This window comes from Aspergillus ibericus (genome assembly GCF_003184845.1).
Source record: "Aspergillus ibericus CBS 121593 unplaced genomic scaffold BO80scaffold_21, whole genome shotgun sequence".
NCBI lineage: Eukaryota > Fungi > Ascomycota > Eurotiomycetes > Eurotiales > Aspergillaceae > Aspergillus > Aspergillus ibericus.
In genome coordinates this window covers 395,399-407,505 of record NW_020292119.1, presented here as the reverse complement: position 1 = coordinate 407,505, position 12,107 = coordinate 395,399, and the positions used below count along the sequence as shown (strand labels likewise).

The 12,107-nt window shown below is 54.1% G+C and overlaps 6 protein-coding genes across 6 annotated transcripts; 4 read left to right on the top strand and 2 right to left on the bottom strand.

The window, feature by feature from the left end:
- The first annotated feature begins 99 nt into the window (after positions 1 to 99).
- Positions 100 to 659, top strand: BO80DRAFT_425522 (cupin domain-containing protein). Its single transcript, XM_025719536.1, has one exon. It carries the CDS (start codon positions 127 to 129, stop codon positions 544 to 546), a length of 420 nt encoding a protein of 139 aa, XP_025575036.1. The 5' UTR covers positions 100 to 126; the 3' UTR covers positions 547 to 659.
- Positions 660 to 950: 291 nt separating this feature from the next.
- Positions 951 to 1,933, top strand: BO80DRAFT_382876 (uncharacterized protein; the record flags this gene model as incomplete). Its single annotated transcript, XM_025716904.1, has 2 exons — positions 951 to 1,053; positions 1,100 to 1,933. Coding segments are annotated over exons 1-2 (846 nt in total), but the record flags the coding sequence as incomplete, so codon positions are not given.
- Positions 1,934 to 2,757: 824 nt separating this feature from the next.
- On the top strand, positions 2,758 to 5,956 carry BO80DRAFT_425521 (PA and RING finger domain protein). The gene is made up of 2 exons (XM_025719535.1): positions 2,758 to 5,346; positions 5,402 to 5,956. The coding sequence occupies exons 1-2, from the start codon at positions 3,086 to 3,088 to the stop codon at positions 5,754 to 5,756; spliced, it is 2,616 nt and encodes an 871-aa protein (XP_025575034.1). The 5' UTR covers positions 2,758 to 3,085; the 3' UTR covers positions 5,757 to 5,956.
- Positions 5,957 to 6,260: 304 nt separating this feature from the next.
- On the bottom strand, positions 6,261 to 7,995 carry BO80DRAFT_95886 (uncharacterized protein). The gene has a single exon (XM_025724958.1). It carries the CDS (start codon positions 7,624 to 7,626, stop codon positions 6,715 to 6,717), a length of 912 nt encoding a protein of 303 aa, XP_025575033.1. The 5' UTR covers positions 7,627 to 7,995; the 3' UTR covers positions 6,261 to 6,714.
- Positions 7,996 to 8,492: 497 nt separating this feature from the next.
- Positions 8,493 to 10,331, top strand: BO80DRAFT_382865 (leucine-rich repeat domain-containing protein; the record flags this gene model as incomplete). Its single annotated transcript, XM_025716903.1, has 2 exons — positions 8,493 to 9,315; positions 9,410 to 10,331. The coding sequence occupies exons 1-2, from the start codon at positions 8,726 to 8,728 to the stop codon at positions 10,329 to 10,331; spliced, it is 1,512 nt and encodes a 503-aa protein (XP_025575032.1). The 5' UTR covers positions 8,493 to 8,725.
- Positions 10,332 to 10,775: 444 nt separating this feature from the next.
- On the bottom strand, positions 10,776 to 11,406 carry BO80DRAFT_95869 (uncharacterized protein). The gene has a single exon (XM_025724957.1). The coding sequence runs from the start codon at positions 11,290 to 11,292 to the stop codon at positions 10,885 to 10,887; it is 408 nt and encodes a 135-aa protein (XP_025575031.1). The 5' UTR covers positions 11,293 to 11,406; the 3' UTR covers positions 10,776 to 10,884.
- Positions 11,407 to 12,107: the final 701 nt, after the last annotated feature.

Genomic DNA, 12,107 nt, shown 5'->3' with positions numbered 1-12,107 from the left:
CGCATTATCATTCCCAAAAAGGCCAGAAACGAGCGAGCACGCCACGCCTATATAGTCTGAGCATCAGTAGCATCAATCTTCCCAGAGCCCTCATCTACATATCCCTACCATCCTACAATACTCACCATGCCACCACCAAAAACCCACCCAGTCATCCTCTCCCCCTCCACCATCACCACCCTACCCCCAGAATCCTTCCCCTCCCCCTCCCACGGGCACCTCACCTGGCGCACCCTCTTTACGCAACCCAACACCCCCACCAGCGACCTTGCCGCTGGAATAGCCATCTGTCCTCCGCATACGGGCCATCTCTGCGCCCATCGCCACGCCCAGGCGGAGCTGTACTATGTTCTGAAAGGTCGAGCGACGGTAACCATCGACGGGCACCCTCATCATGTCGAGAAGGGTACTGCGGTATTTATTCCGGGTGATGCGGAGCACTCGGTTGTGAATGATGGTGATCAGGAGTTCGAGTGGCTTTATGTTTTTCCGGGTGGGAGGTTTCAGGATGTTGTTTATTGCTTCTCGGGTAATGCGAAGCTGTGATGGAGAGTATGGAGGGGCTGGGGTTTGGGGGTTGGGTCTGGTTGCACTCTTGTGCTTTATTTCTTGTGGAATGATACTGGCCTGGTTGATAATAGGAAATAAGAAGATGAAGAATAAATAGACTTTATTATAATCAAATAGTAAGATACGTATGTACTGTTATTTGAGCCCTGAGTTAGACAACCTAGAGAAAGCTTAAAATAAGAGACAAGAGGGAGATAGCGTATGGTAGGCCGCAGAGATAACGGGCGGCAATAGCGGCCATCCTGCAAATGCAACCAGTCTTCTCAGTCCACTCACCGCGTGTATTTTATAGTATGGTAAATATCCGATCAGACCCTCTGTAGGATGTTTTAAAGATCATGAAAAAAAGGAATTTCTTACTGCTTTTATCGAATAATCATCTCACGTCCAGAAGGGAGAACCTTAGAATCACTTTCTAAGCTAGCATTATAAGATATTTTGTAAACCAGCAAGCAAATATCCAGAACACCCATGGCAATACCAGTACGTCCAGCAACTTTCTGTCCTATATCATACTAAAGTATTACAGCCTTTCAAACGGAATGTTCGACAATACGCAATCCATCTATTATCTTCCCCTGTCAAGATCAGTTACGCACCCTCGATGAAAGAACAAGCTCGACCGATTGTGACACGTGAAGAGATCCAAAACGCGCGCGATCTTTGTCCTCATCGCATCAGCGGCTGCAAAATCCTGGAGATCAGCGACTCAGTCATCTTGAAAATGGGCCCCGTGGTTTCCATGGGAGAAGCCGAGGCCATGTGTCTTGTCAGACAGTCAACATCAGTCCCTGTACCGGAGGTGATCAATGCATATATGATTGAAGATGTTGGATTCATCGTGATGCAGAAAATTCCAGGCACTCTTCTTGCCAAATGCTGGGATGATCTCCCCGACGAGTCACAGCAGTCCATCATGAAGCAACTTCGCGTCTATATGTCTGAATGGCGGGAGATCCAGGGTGATTTCTTTGGCGCTGTCGATGGAGGGCCTTGTGACGATATCATCTTCAAGCATCCATGGGGAAAGCAGAGTGATCAGTACGGGCCATATCGCACGCGACAGGAATTCAATCAAGGCGTTGTTGCTGCGCTCCGGAATTCGAGACCTCATGGACAACTGGTTGGCGAGACTGATTATTGCCTCGCGGAAGAAATTTTTGCATCTGGAGATCATGGGAAAGACGAGAGGAAAGTCTTCACTCATGGTGACTTACATCCTACAAACATCATCGTGGAGGATGGTAAAATAGCCGGCATTATTGACTGGGGCGCCTCGGGGTATAGTGTTGCTTCCAGGGAATTCCTTGAATTGGATTGGGCGAGGTCTAGTTCATCGTGGAACATCCTGGCATCTACTGATCTTTCCCCAAATGAGTATGATTTTTGGAAGAAGGTTGACAATTCCATGACTGCATACACTGGCATCTAAGCATGTACATCGTTCAGCAGATTCTCGTAGAACAATGATGGGCTGATTAGCGATAAGGACTGAGAGATGAAGAATAACGAACAGAATTTGTTGATTGACTAGCGAGGTATGTGCTGTAGACAGCCTAGAGGAAGCTTAAAGCAATAGACGAGATAAGGATTAGCGCACGGTGGGCCACGGAGATAACAGCTATGGTCATCATACTAGGATAGGTCTGCTGCCATACCCTGCTGACATCGGTGCATTGCTATGAGTTCACGATCATAGAATACCAATAGGACACAAAGATGCCAAAATTCATTGATTTGATAGTGTCCCAGGCTGACATGAATGGAAAGCTGCTTAGACTGCATCAGGAGCAACTATGCGCGGCAAATCTTTTAGTGGGTCGGTCTCCTATTTGGAGACCTTGGGGCTAAATGAATTCCCTTAACAGTTAATCTGAGGTGTGGTTTGGCATCTTTTGTACGACAAAATGACTCATTCTGCCTCGCATTTATTCAGGGATCACCAGTCAAATTATCAATATAGAAGCACTGGTAGTACCCGAGGATTCGCAGCGTAGCGAGCCAGAGACGCACGGGCGCAGGTCGGTGACGTAGGGAGTTGGAGGAAGAGGCTGGCGGTTGCCTGACAAACCTGAGGATCCCCTCCTCCATGGGGGCCGCCCGCCCGCCTCAGGCAGGGAATCCCGTGACACTCCCCCCCCCCCTCGAGGCGGTGCTTGCGTGTCTGACTTGTGAGCTGATCATTCTTTGCCGTCTCCATCATCCATCCCCTTCTCGCTTGCTCCCTACATACTAACCGTTCCGTCCATGTCCCTGCGGCTCCTTTTCTTCGGTCATCCGCTCCTGGGTGGCATCTAGTCGTCATTGCCTCCCTTCCCTTCCCTTTCCCTGGTTTCCTTTCGCACCTGCTTCCACCCTCCTCCTGCCCTCTCGATGAGTGTCCGTCTTGTCGCGCTTCCTCGACCGTCTGATTGGTCCTAAGAATCTCGCCTGCTGCACGAAACCCAGTCTTGAGCGTTGATCTCCCTGAGTCCCCTGATCACTTGTCTTTTGCATCTCTCACAGCCCTTCAACTATGCGACCGCCGCGTTTGCTCCTGGTCGTTTTCTGCCTCATCTTCCTTCCCATCCTTCTCACATTCTTCTCGGCCTTCACATCTTCGCCTCGGGTATCCACTCCCAGTTCGCTCGCGGGTCGAGCGTCGGGTCTGCATGCCCTCTTCTCCTTCAACATCCCCTCATCTCTCTTCCCGCCCTCCGCCATAATCAGCCTGACCGATGACAATTCGACCTTTTTCTTGGCCCGACCTGCAGCGTTTGGCCCTTTGCTTCCAGACAAGGGACTGAGTGGCCAGCTGTGGATCGGCAGCGGCTTTGGGGAACGGACGGCGGCTGGAGCAGAAGGGGAGTTGGGATGCTCCGATATCCCGGGTTGGGGCGAGGGCGATAGTCCGAAGCCGGGTACGGGCGCAGATAGCACACCTGGGAAGTCGGGGTCGACTCCTGGAAACGAACCGACCGTCTCCCGGGGCCATCGCCATGCGAATCCCCAGCCGGATGCCGACCTCCAGCACGACCCCAGGACTAAGTCGACCCCGTTGACAAATGACGGTACGGATGACCATCTCCACCACCCTCTTCCCGAGTCAGAGGTTCCCGACGCAGGGAACACGGAAAAGCATGGGGAACATTATCCTAATCGGCAAGCTGCACATGCGGATATTCAATCCTTGCAAGAAAGCGCCGAGATCGACGGCAAAGTCGTCCTACTGAGTAGGGGCGGCTGTGGCTTCCTGGAGAAGGTCAAGTGGGTCCAGCGGCGTGGAGGAATCGCTCTGATTGTGGGGGACGACACTCGAGGAGGAAGCTTGGTCACCATGTATGCACGGGGTGACACCTCTAATGTGACAATTCCCGCCTTGTTCACCTCCCATACCACGGCACATCTGCTGTCGTCCTTGGTTCCTCCGCAAGGGGAGGAGTCGGGCGCAGACGATGGATTTGGACCCCACACCAAAATTTCAGGTCACGGCAACACCGCCACAGCGACTACATCTATCGTTCCGTCATCCACCTCCAGCCACAAGGCCGTGACTCATGAGAGTGCGGTTCCTGCGAAACCAAAGGCTGGGCTCGTCCACTCCCTGCTGTCCTTTTTCGGACTTGGCAACCATGGTGGGTCTGCCTGGTATCCGCCGGAGGACAGTCGCCGTCCGCCAAGCAGCGGAAACATCGACTGGATTCTTCTGGATCGCTGGGACGACCAGGAGCCGTCACAGGACGATGTGGAGCGCAAAAGCTCCCGAACCAAAACTGACGGTGCAGCTGAAGACCTCAAGAAATCCGGCGCGCAGTCGACCAGTACGGACGGCGATGGATTCGTTATCGGGGTGCAAGACTGGCGAGATCCAGACCTTGTAGTTCCGAAGGGCAGCGCCCTTCCGTCGCCGACGAGTACCACCGAAGCGGACGGTAGCAAAGTGCAGACCAGTGTCAAGGGGTCACAGCCCACGCCCGCTACCCTGAAGGGTGGCAGCATCACTCCGGGGAGCGGGGAATATCGTACCGTTGAGAAATCCAGCGTCACGAAGGAGTCAAAGACGGAAGACTCTGGTCGCAAATCTCCGCCTGAGGATGTGAGAAAAGAATCCTCTTCTCAGCGGAACGGCTGGTTTGCTCGGCACTTCCTTTGGGCAACGGACGATGAGCCCGATTCCCACCCAAGTCCCCGGGTCCTTGGGCAGACCGCCGAGGACCAGAAACTCCACGAAGCGATTTCTAAGAGTCGCCAGGGCGTTAATGCAGCAGAACATGACGGCTTGTGGGTCACATTGACGCCAACAAGCATGTCGACCAGTCCTTTCTTTGATACCCTCCTCGTCCTGGTGGTCAGCCCGTTACTCACATTGACCGTTGTCTATGTCCTGTTGTTGCTGCGGTCTCGTATCCGGCGGAGACGGTGGCGCGCCCCCAAGTCTCTCGTGGATCGCCTGCCGGTACGAACCTACCATACTATTACGACATCTTCCTCCGGGAGCAGCTCTCCGCGATCCGTCAGCCCTGGTCCGGTGTCGCCGACTTCGCCATTATTGGGCGCCAAGAGTCGTTCGGGACGTGCTCGGTTAGAACCCCGGCCCCAGCAGAAATCACATACTACCGATGTGGCGAGTGCATCGAAAGTGTCATCACCGAAGAAGGAAAAATCTGGCTCGACGCTATGGCGACGGAAGTACACCGGACGACAAGTCGAGTGCGTGGTGTGCCTGGAGGAATATGTCGATGGGCAAAGCAGGGTGATGAGTCTACCTTGTGGCCATGAGTTCCATGCGGAGTGCATGTAAGTGACTGGTTGTTACTTCTTCCCGATGTGTATGAACTAACGGTCATCCCAGCACGCCTTGGCTGACGACCCGCCGGCGAACTTGTCCAATCTGTAAAGGCGACGTGGTCCGATCCATGTCACAGAATAAAGCTGTCGAGACTCACGAGTCAGGGGAGCCCCTAATTGAAGATGAATACCGGCATGACTCGGATTCTCATAGCTCATCGTCGGCGCCGGTGCCGATTGCTGGGGTGAGCGAGGACGAAACGTCGGATCTCGAGCGCCATGCTGGCTCCGAAACGGGCCTCGTCGAGGGACAAGCGTCGTCGGCGCCGCCGAGTTGGAGGAACTTTGCGGCTTTGAGTTACTCTGCTCTTAGTGGCGATACGATCTGGCATCAGGCTCAGACGGAAGGCAACCGGTGATGTGCGTTTCTTACATATATTATTAACCGCCCCTGTATCCCTTGGATGTATGTGATAGTGGAGGGGGTTTCGTCCTTTCCAGCGTTCTTTTCGTGAGCAGCATTAGCGATGTTTTGACCGTTCTTGCTTTGGCGTTTGATGGTTGATAAGGCAAGCACTAGCGACCATTGGGCAAGAATCGATTCAATATCAGTTCTGTACAGCATCGCTGTAGATGATTCATTAATGATTCGCGTAGTGCCGAGTGGCATACCAGCCCGCGCAACACCAAATACAAAATGCATTAATCGCCAGCCCACTGATATCGCACCACACCCCTTTTGAATGTTCTTCGCAGTCATGACGGCAATTATTCCTCACGAGCATGATGCCATACCTCCATACGCTAGATGTAGCTCTAGTAGTCAATACGTCACATACTACAAGATCGACCGACAAACAGATAAATGGCAAACGAGAGTCTTTCCCCTCTATCAATCGATCCGACCATAGTACTCCCCTCCACTTTCATCCTATAATATCTTGATTCCCCTCAACAAGAGGCAGCCTTCATTGACTGGCAGCCAGATACATAGAACGAGATCCCCCAGTTTTCAACAACCACCTTTCTCTACACTCATATCATATCATTCTATCTCTTCTCGAGGATGTAGATTTCTTGAAACTGACGGGCACCCTGCAGACTTCCAAACTCCACGATGGGCAATGGCGCGGGGGCAGGCTTTCCATGGGCATCCATAGGGGCATACTGGCGCGTTCAAGGCCCTGAAGTGGCCGTGCTCGCGATGAGGCTCTAAGAATACTAGGAAACTGCTCGCACAATGAGTCAAAACAAAATCATATTTGATGCTAGCTACCAGAGGAGAAAGCAGAGAATGGGGCAAGAGACCCCGTTGGGATATGCGTTGGGCGTCGGCCTGGTTGTCCCTCGTTGAAAGGGAAGTCGCGCCCGTGCCCGCTACACATAAGGTGGGGCTGACACATTGTGCTTCATCCGCGTTTGACCAGGAACAGGAAGGAAGGTGACAGAGATCTGCTCGTTGCTTGTCTGGAAACTCGCGTCAATTCGATTGTCGCTCACTTTGTTCTGGAACGCCCGGCGCTGTGCGTCTTCGGGCAGGAGTCTGCAGTCGGTATCTCGGATCCGAGCGTCCACATCGTCGAACGTTCGGACAATATCTCGGTACTGCCGGTCTTGACTAAGAAGGCCATCGTTGTAGTTCTGGTATACATTGTTCAGGATAAAGTCCCGACCATAATTGATCAGGCTCCAGTCGGTGACTCGGTCCATGCGACGAGTATCTGGGACCACCCGGAAGGTCAACACATTGGATAGGCGACAGAAGGGTAGAAAGACAATGTGGTGGTCGGGATGAGAGTGAGTGGGATAAGGGATGCTCTCTAGGGGGTGGCCACCCTCTTGCCAGTCGCAACCTTTGTGTTCTCGCAAGCAGATCACGACGGAGGCAATCGTGGCACTCTCGAGCATATCCACCAGGTATTGAGCCTTTTGCCATAGCAGGACGATTTGGCCTGGGTCTCGTGGGTCGGGTGCGTAGAGATGGATGACCAGATGCATTTTGTGATATGGGGCCCGTGCGAACCTCTGTTGGCACGCCGGGGAATGGTTGGGGATGGACCAGCGCCCTCGCAGTCGCTTGCAGTACACCTCAATCCAGGGGGTATCGAACAATGGCGATAGATGGAAGCTCAGAGTGTCGTTGAGGCGGTCGGAGATTTCCTCATAGATTGCTCGCGAAGTATGAAGAATGGCGATTGAGGAGTCCTTCATCGCGAGCAGCTTTTCGTAGATATCCAACCGAATTTCATAAGGCAGCTTTCCCAGCTGTCCCAACGGTGATGCGGCCATCCTAGCGGTGTAGTAAAATATTCAATAGCGGACGAGCACAATAGATCCGTCGTAAGTTGCGTGACAATAGATAGATTGTTGGTATCGGTATGAACAGACAAGTGTGTATGGTGAGCACGAAAGACAAAACTGGAGGAGTGCAAACGAGGAAATCCAGGAATGACTCACTCGAATGAGTATACCTTCATCAGGAGGTAACAACCGAGTTCACCAACCTCATCTGTGACGTCTCGCTGTGGGAAATGTACTGTCGAACCATGGTATCATGGAATACTAAGTAGCAAGCAGTCACCGCTTAGACAGCGTTGGTCTCTATACTCATGAGATTGATGGATGTATCATAGATTAGTGTGATCGAGCCTGGCGAGGGCGTCCAGAGGGCGAGTCCAGAGCTGCCCACTTGTTGGCAGTCTGGCTAGCTGTCAGATTGACGTCTGGCTTGGAGGCTGTGGTAGTAGATAAAATGCTCATGTCTATGCCGAGCAGATGGATGCTTGAAGAAAGTCAGAAGACGATTCGACCCTCAAAGGTTTCCAGCTGCTTGGTACTCGACAATTAGTTCACAGAGTCGGCATGCTTGAGCTCGCTGGACGATTTCGCTGAAAGTCCCGAGTGGAGTCGCGGCATGAGCTTCGTCGCGTTTGTTTCTAAAAGGGTGTCGGCTGCGGTCAATCTGATTGTTGGCACTCAGATTCCCAAGAAGGGATATTCAGTCGGTGTTCTGGAGTGACATTCCGTGTCAAGTCTCGATCACCGACAAGTGAAGGATGGAAGGATGGAATGAAATAAAGCCGTAAATCCGGCCGTTATCAATCGCCCCGCTCCGCAACACCCGCGACGCGTCGTCGAGATAAACAAGGTCGAATCGCCAGCCAGAATTCCCCTGAAATCGTTCCATGATCCATCTGTCCATCCGGAAGTCTCCATCCGACAATCGATCGACATTCCATCGGACGTCATGATCCGATGGTGATGTGATTCCCTTTCCCACTGACACCCCGTCTACCTACCCTACCAGTTATCTACCCAGCGCATCCCCTTAACATCTCATCAATATTCCTCCAACTCGTGTCAGCATCAAACTCCTTAATCCAACACAATGGACCACGAAATCCCCCTCCCCCCACCGCCGCGCATCCGTCACCGCGCCTCACCCACGCGACACCCTTCCGCGCCACGCAATCATCACCGCTACTTCGATGACCGGTCCAGTCAACCGCCCTCCAGTGACCCGGCGTTGTTCTCCAGCGATGATATCCCCGCCTCCGGACTCGAGAATTATCACGCGCCGGGACCGGCTGGGAGTCGGAAGCGTCGGTACCGCGGCACCTGGTGGGGGGAGATGGTCAAAGACAAGGATGCGAAGCGCAAGCGCGCGGATTTCAAGGATAAGCGGTTGGTGGATAGTGGGGTGTGGATGGGGAGTGATGATTCGGGGTTTTTGTTGTCGGATGCGGAGTTGGGGGAGGAGTTGTTGAAAGAGAATGCCAGTGCCAGTGCCAGTGCCAATGCGAATGCGAATGATAATGCGCCGGGTGCGCAAACGCAGATGCAGATACAACCGCAACAACCACAGCGAGGCGTGGGCGTGTTCCGACGGACGGTGGAGGAAGAACCGCGCGAGCAGCAAATCGCGCGCACCATCGTGAACGACTGTCTCGAGAGGGGAGAAGATAGCGTGGACTTAAGGTAGCCCCCCACCCCCTTGTCCCCTCCCTCTTCTCTCTCTCTCAACCCACTCTCTACATCCAACCCAGGAACATCTCACTAACACCCCATCCAGCGGCTACAACCTCCGCAGCATCCCCCCGAACCTCCTCCTCCCCCTCCAACACCTAACCAAACTCCCCAGCATCAAAGAACCCCCGATCAGCGAAGACGTCTACACCTCGCTACAACCCTTCCTCCGACTCTTCCTGGCGGGCAACGCCCTCCCCACCATCCCAGGGGAACTCTTCACCCTTGACGCCCTCCGCGTCCTCAGTCTCCGCTACAACAAACTCACCGACATCCCCCCGGCGATCCGCAAACTCACCCTCCTCCAAGAAGTTAACCTCTCCGTGAACCGTCTGCAAACCCTCCCCTGGGAACTCCTCTGGTTGATTCGCAAAGGGGATCTCAAACATCTCATCGTACGGCCGAATCCGCTCCTCCAGATCGAAGAGCAGGAGATCACGACCTGGCATGTCTCCCCAGAGAACCTGAACTCCTGTACATACGACACACCCCCACCAGAAGAATCCTGGGCCCCAATCCACGTCGCCACGGGCCCAGTGACACGCTACAACGCCGAGGGCGTGCCCCTCGATCCCCAACCAACCTCATTCTCACCTTCATCCTCATCCTCATCCCCAACCCCCAAACAAGAAACCACCCGCGTCCCATCCCTCCGCGAACTCTCCCTCCTCTCATTCAGCCGCTCCCCTTACCCCGATCTCCTCTCCTCCGAAGAAATAGATACCTTCCCCGCGCTCATGGGCCGGTTACTCCGGACGGCTAAAGAGGTGCGCAGTGCGGGCGGCCGGTCGTGCTCGGTGTGTCATCGGGCGTTTGTCATGGCGCGGATGGAGTGGATTGAGTGGTGGGATTGTAGTACGTATGAGAATGGGTTGAAGGGACCGAGGGGCTCGGGGGAGAGGTTGCGTCCGTTGCCGTTTCGGAGGGTTGGGTGTAGTTGGGGGTGTGGGCCGGAGGCTACGGTGTAGGGATAGGGGGTTGGGATAGGAATAGGGGGTTTGTTGGGGTTGGGGGGGGTAGAGGGGAGGGGATTTGGGTTGTGGTGGTTAAGGGTATACTTGTTTGATAGAGGTAATAACCGAGATGCCAGAGTTCTGTGGTTACTCTTATCCAGATCAGTGCTACCCCTACGCGGATTGCACATACTTCCTTCTCTGCAAACCACCTGCACAATTAGCTGCAATGAGCAAACCACTGTTTTCAATAATGGGTCGACCCTATACAACACTATGCACAGCTTCACCACGCACGGCCGAACCCTAGCGAAAATCAAATCGAAATATTGTAAGGTTCCCCCAAACATCAACTCATCAAATCTGAAACATCATAAGGGTATGGTATGGTATGGGTATATGATAAAAACCATAAGCACTCGTCCATGGCCGCAACCATGGCGAAAAGAATTAATATAGGCGGGAGAAGCAGAGATAAAGTATGTGAAGGTAATGAAAATAGTGGGTGTCCTCTCAAGGATCCTGCGCGTGAAGAGGATTGATTGGCAGCTGGCGGTGTGGTAAGAGGCTAGAGAGCCCCAACGATCAGAGCCAGAGAGCCGGCGATGAGCGCGATGGGCATCTGAGCGTTCATGTTGCCGGCGCCGGAGTGGCTCACGGCGGGGGTGGAAGACGCGGAGTCAGCGGTGGCGCTGGAGATGCTGGAGCTCACGGTCACCGATGCCGGAGCAGAGGAGCTGGCAGCGACAGAGCTAGAACTGGCAACCCGGATACTGCTCGAAATAGCATGGCTGGCCGGGATGACGGGCACCGAGGTCGATGCCACGCTGCTGGTGGGAGTCACGGTGTCGACGTGGACTAGGGTCTGGGTGATGTAGGTGGTCACCGTGGAGGTGCTGGTGGTGTTGATATCCGCAGCGACGAGCTGGGAACCTGCCAGGCAGATGATGGAGGAGATGACAGTGCTGAACTTCATGGTGGATTTTCAGAGAAATTCTGGCAAGATGCAATTTGTATATGGTCAAACGAGTGACAGACGCAAAAGAGTGAGCGTCGAGAAAGTCGGCGAAAGAGCGTGGGAGCAGGGCTCGAGACAAAGGATTGTGAAACGATGCAATGTCTGAAGACGCGCCGCAGGGGGGACAGGAGCTGACCGCGGGGACCCGACTAAATAGGAGCCCGATCCTCAACACGAGGGCCGAATGCTAAGGGGCGCTGCATTGGGAATGTGTCCGGGCATTGTTCACGTCGACACGCCGCCAGTCCGCAAACAAATCCGCCGGCCACGTTCGTCGCCAGCGCATCAAAGCTGCGCGGTGTGCCTGACGGACTCCTTTTCGAGTCAGGATCGCCGATACACCCTGGTCTAGTGAACTCACTACGACCCGCCGAGGCGGGGGTGAGCAGGGCTGGTTCGCTTTGGCTTCGGTACCTGACTATCGCATTGGTCAGCGGAGTCACCTGAAGAAATCCTCCCCGAGTCCACCATCGTTGGGATGTGTCGTGAAGCCGTGGTGGTCACGACGGAGCTGATCTCGGGTTTCACTCACCAGACGCGCTGGACCCCTCGCGCGCCCCCGACTGCAAGGTCTCGTTTTGAAGACATCCTGAAACTCGAGCGATTTGCAATTTATCATCGATAGTCGGGGGGGTGAGGTCGAGGGAGAACCGGTGGTGAGCTGGCGGGTGACTGCGGAGTGTTGACCCGAGCCCCTGATCCTGTTGATGGATGCCAGCACATTCGGGCAGCAGTTGCCGACCTCCAGTGGTTCGTTCCTGACTAGCGATTCC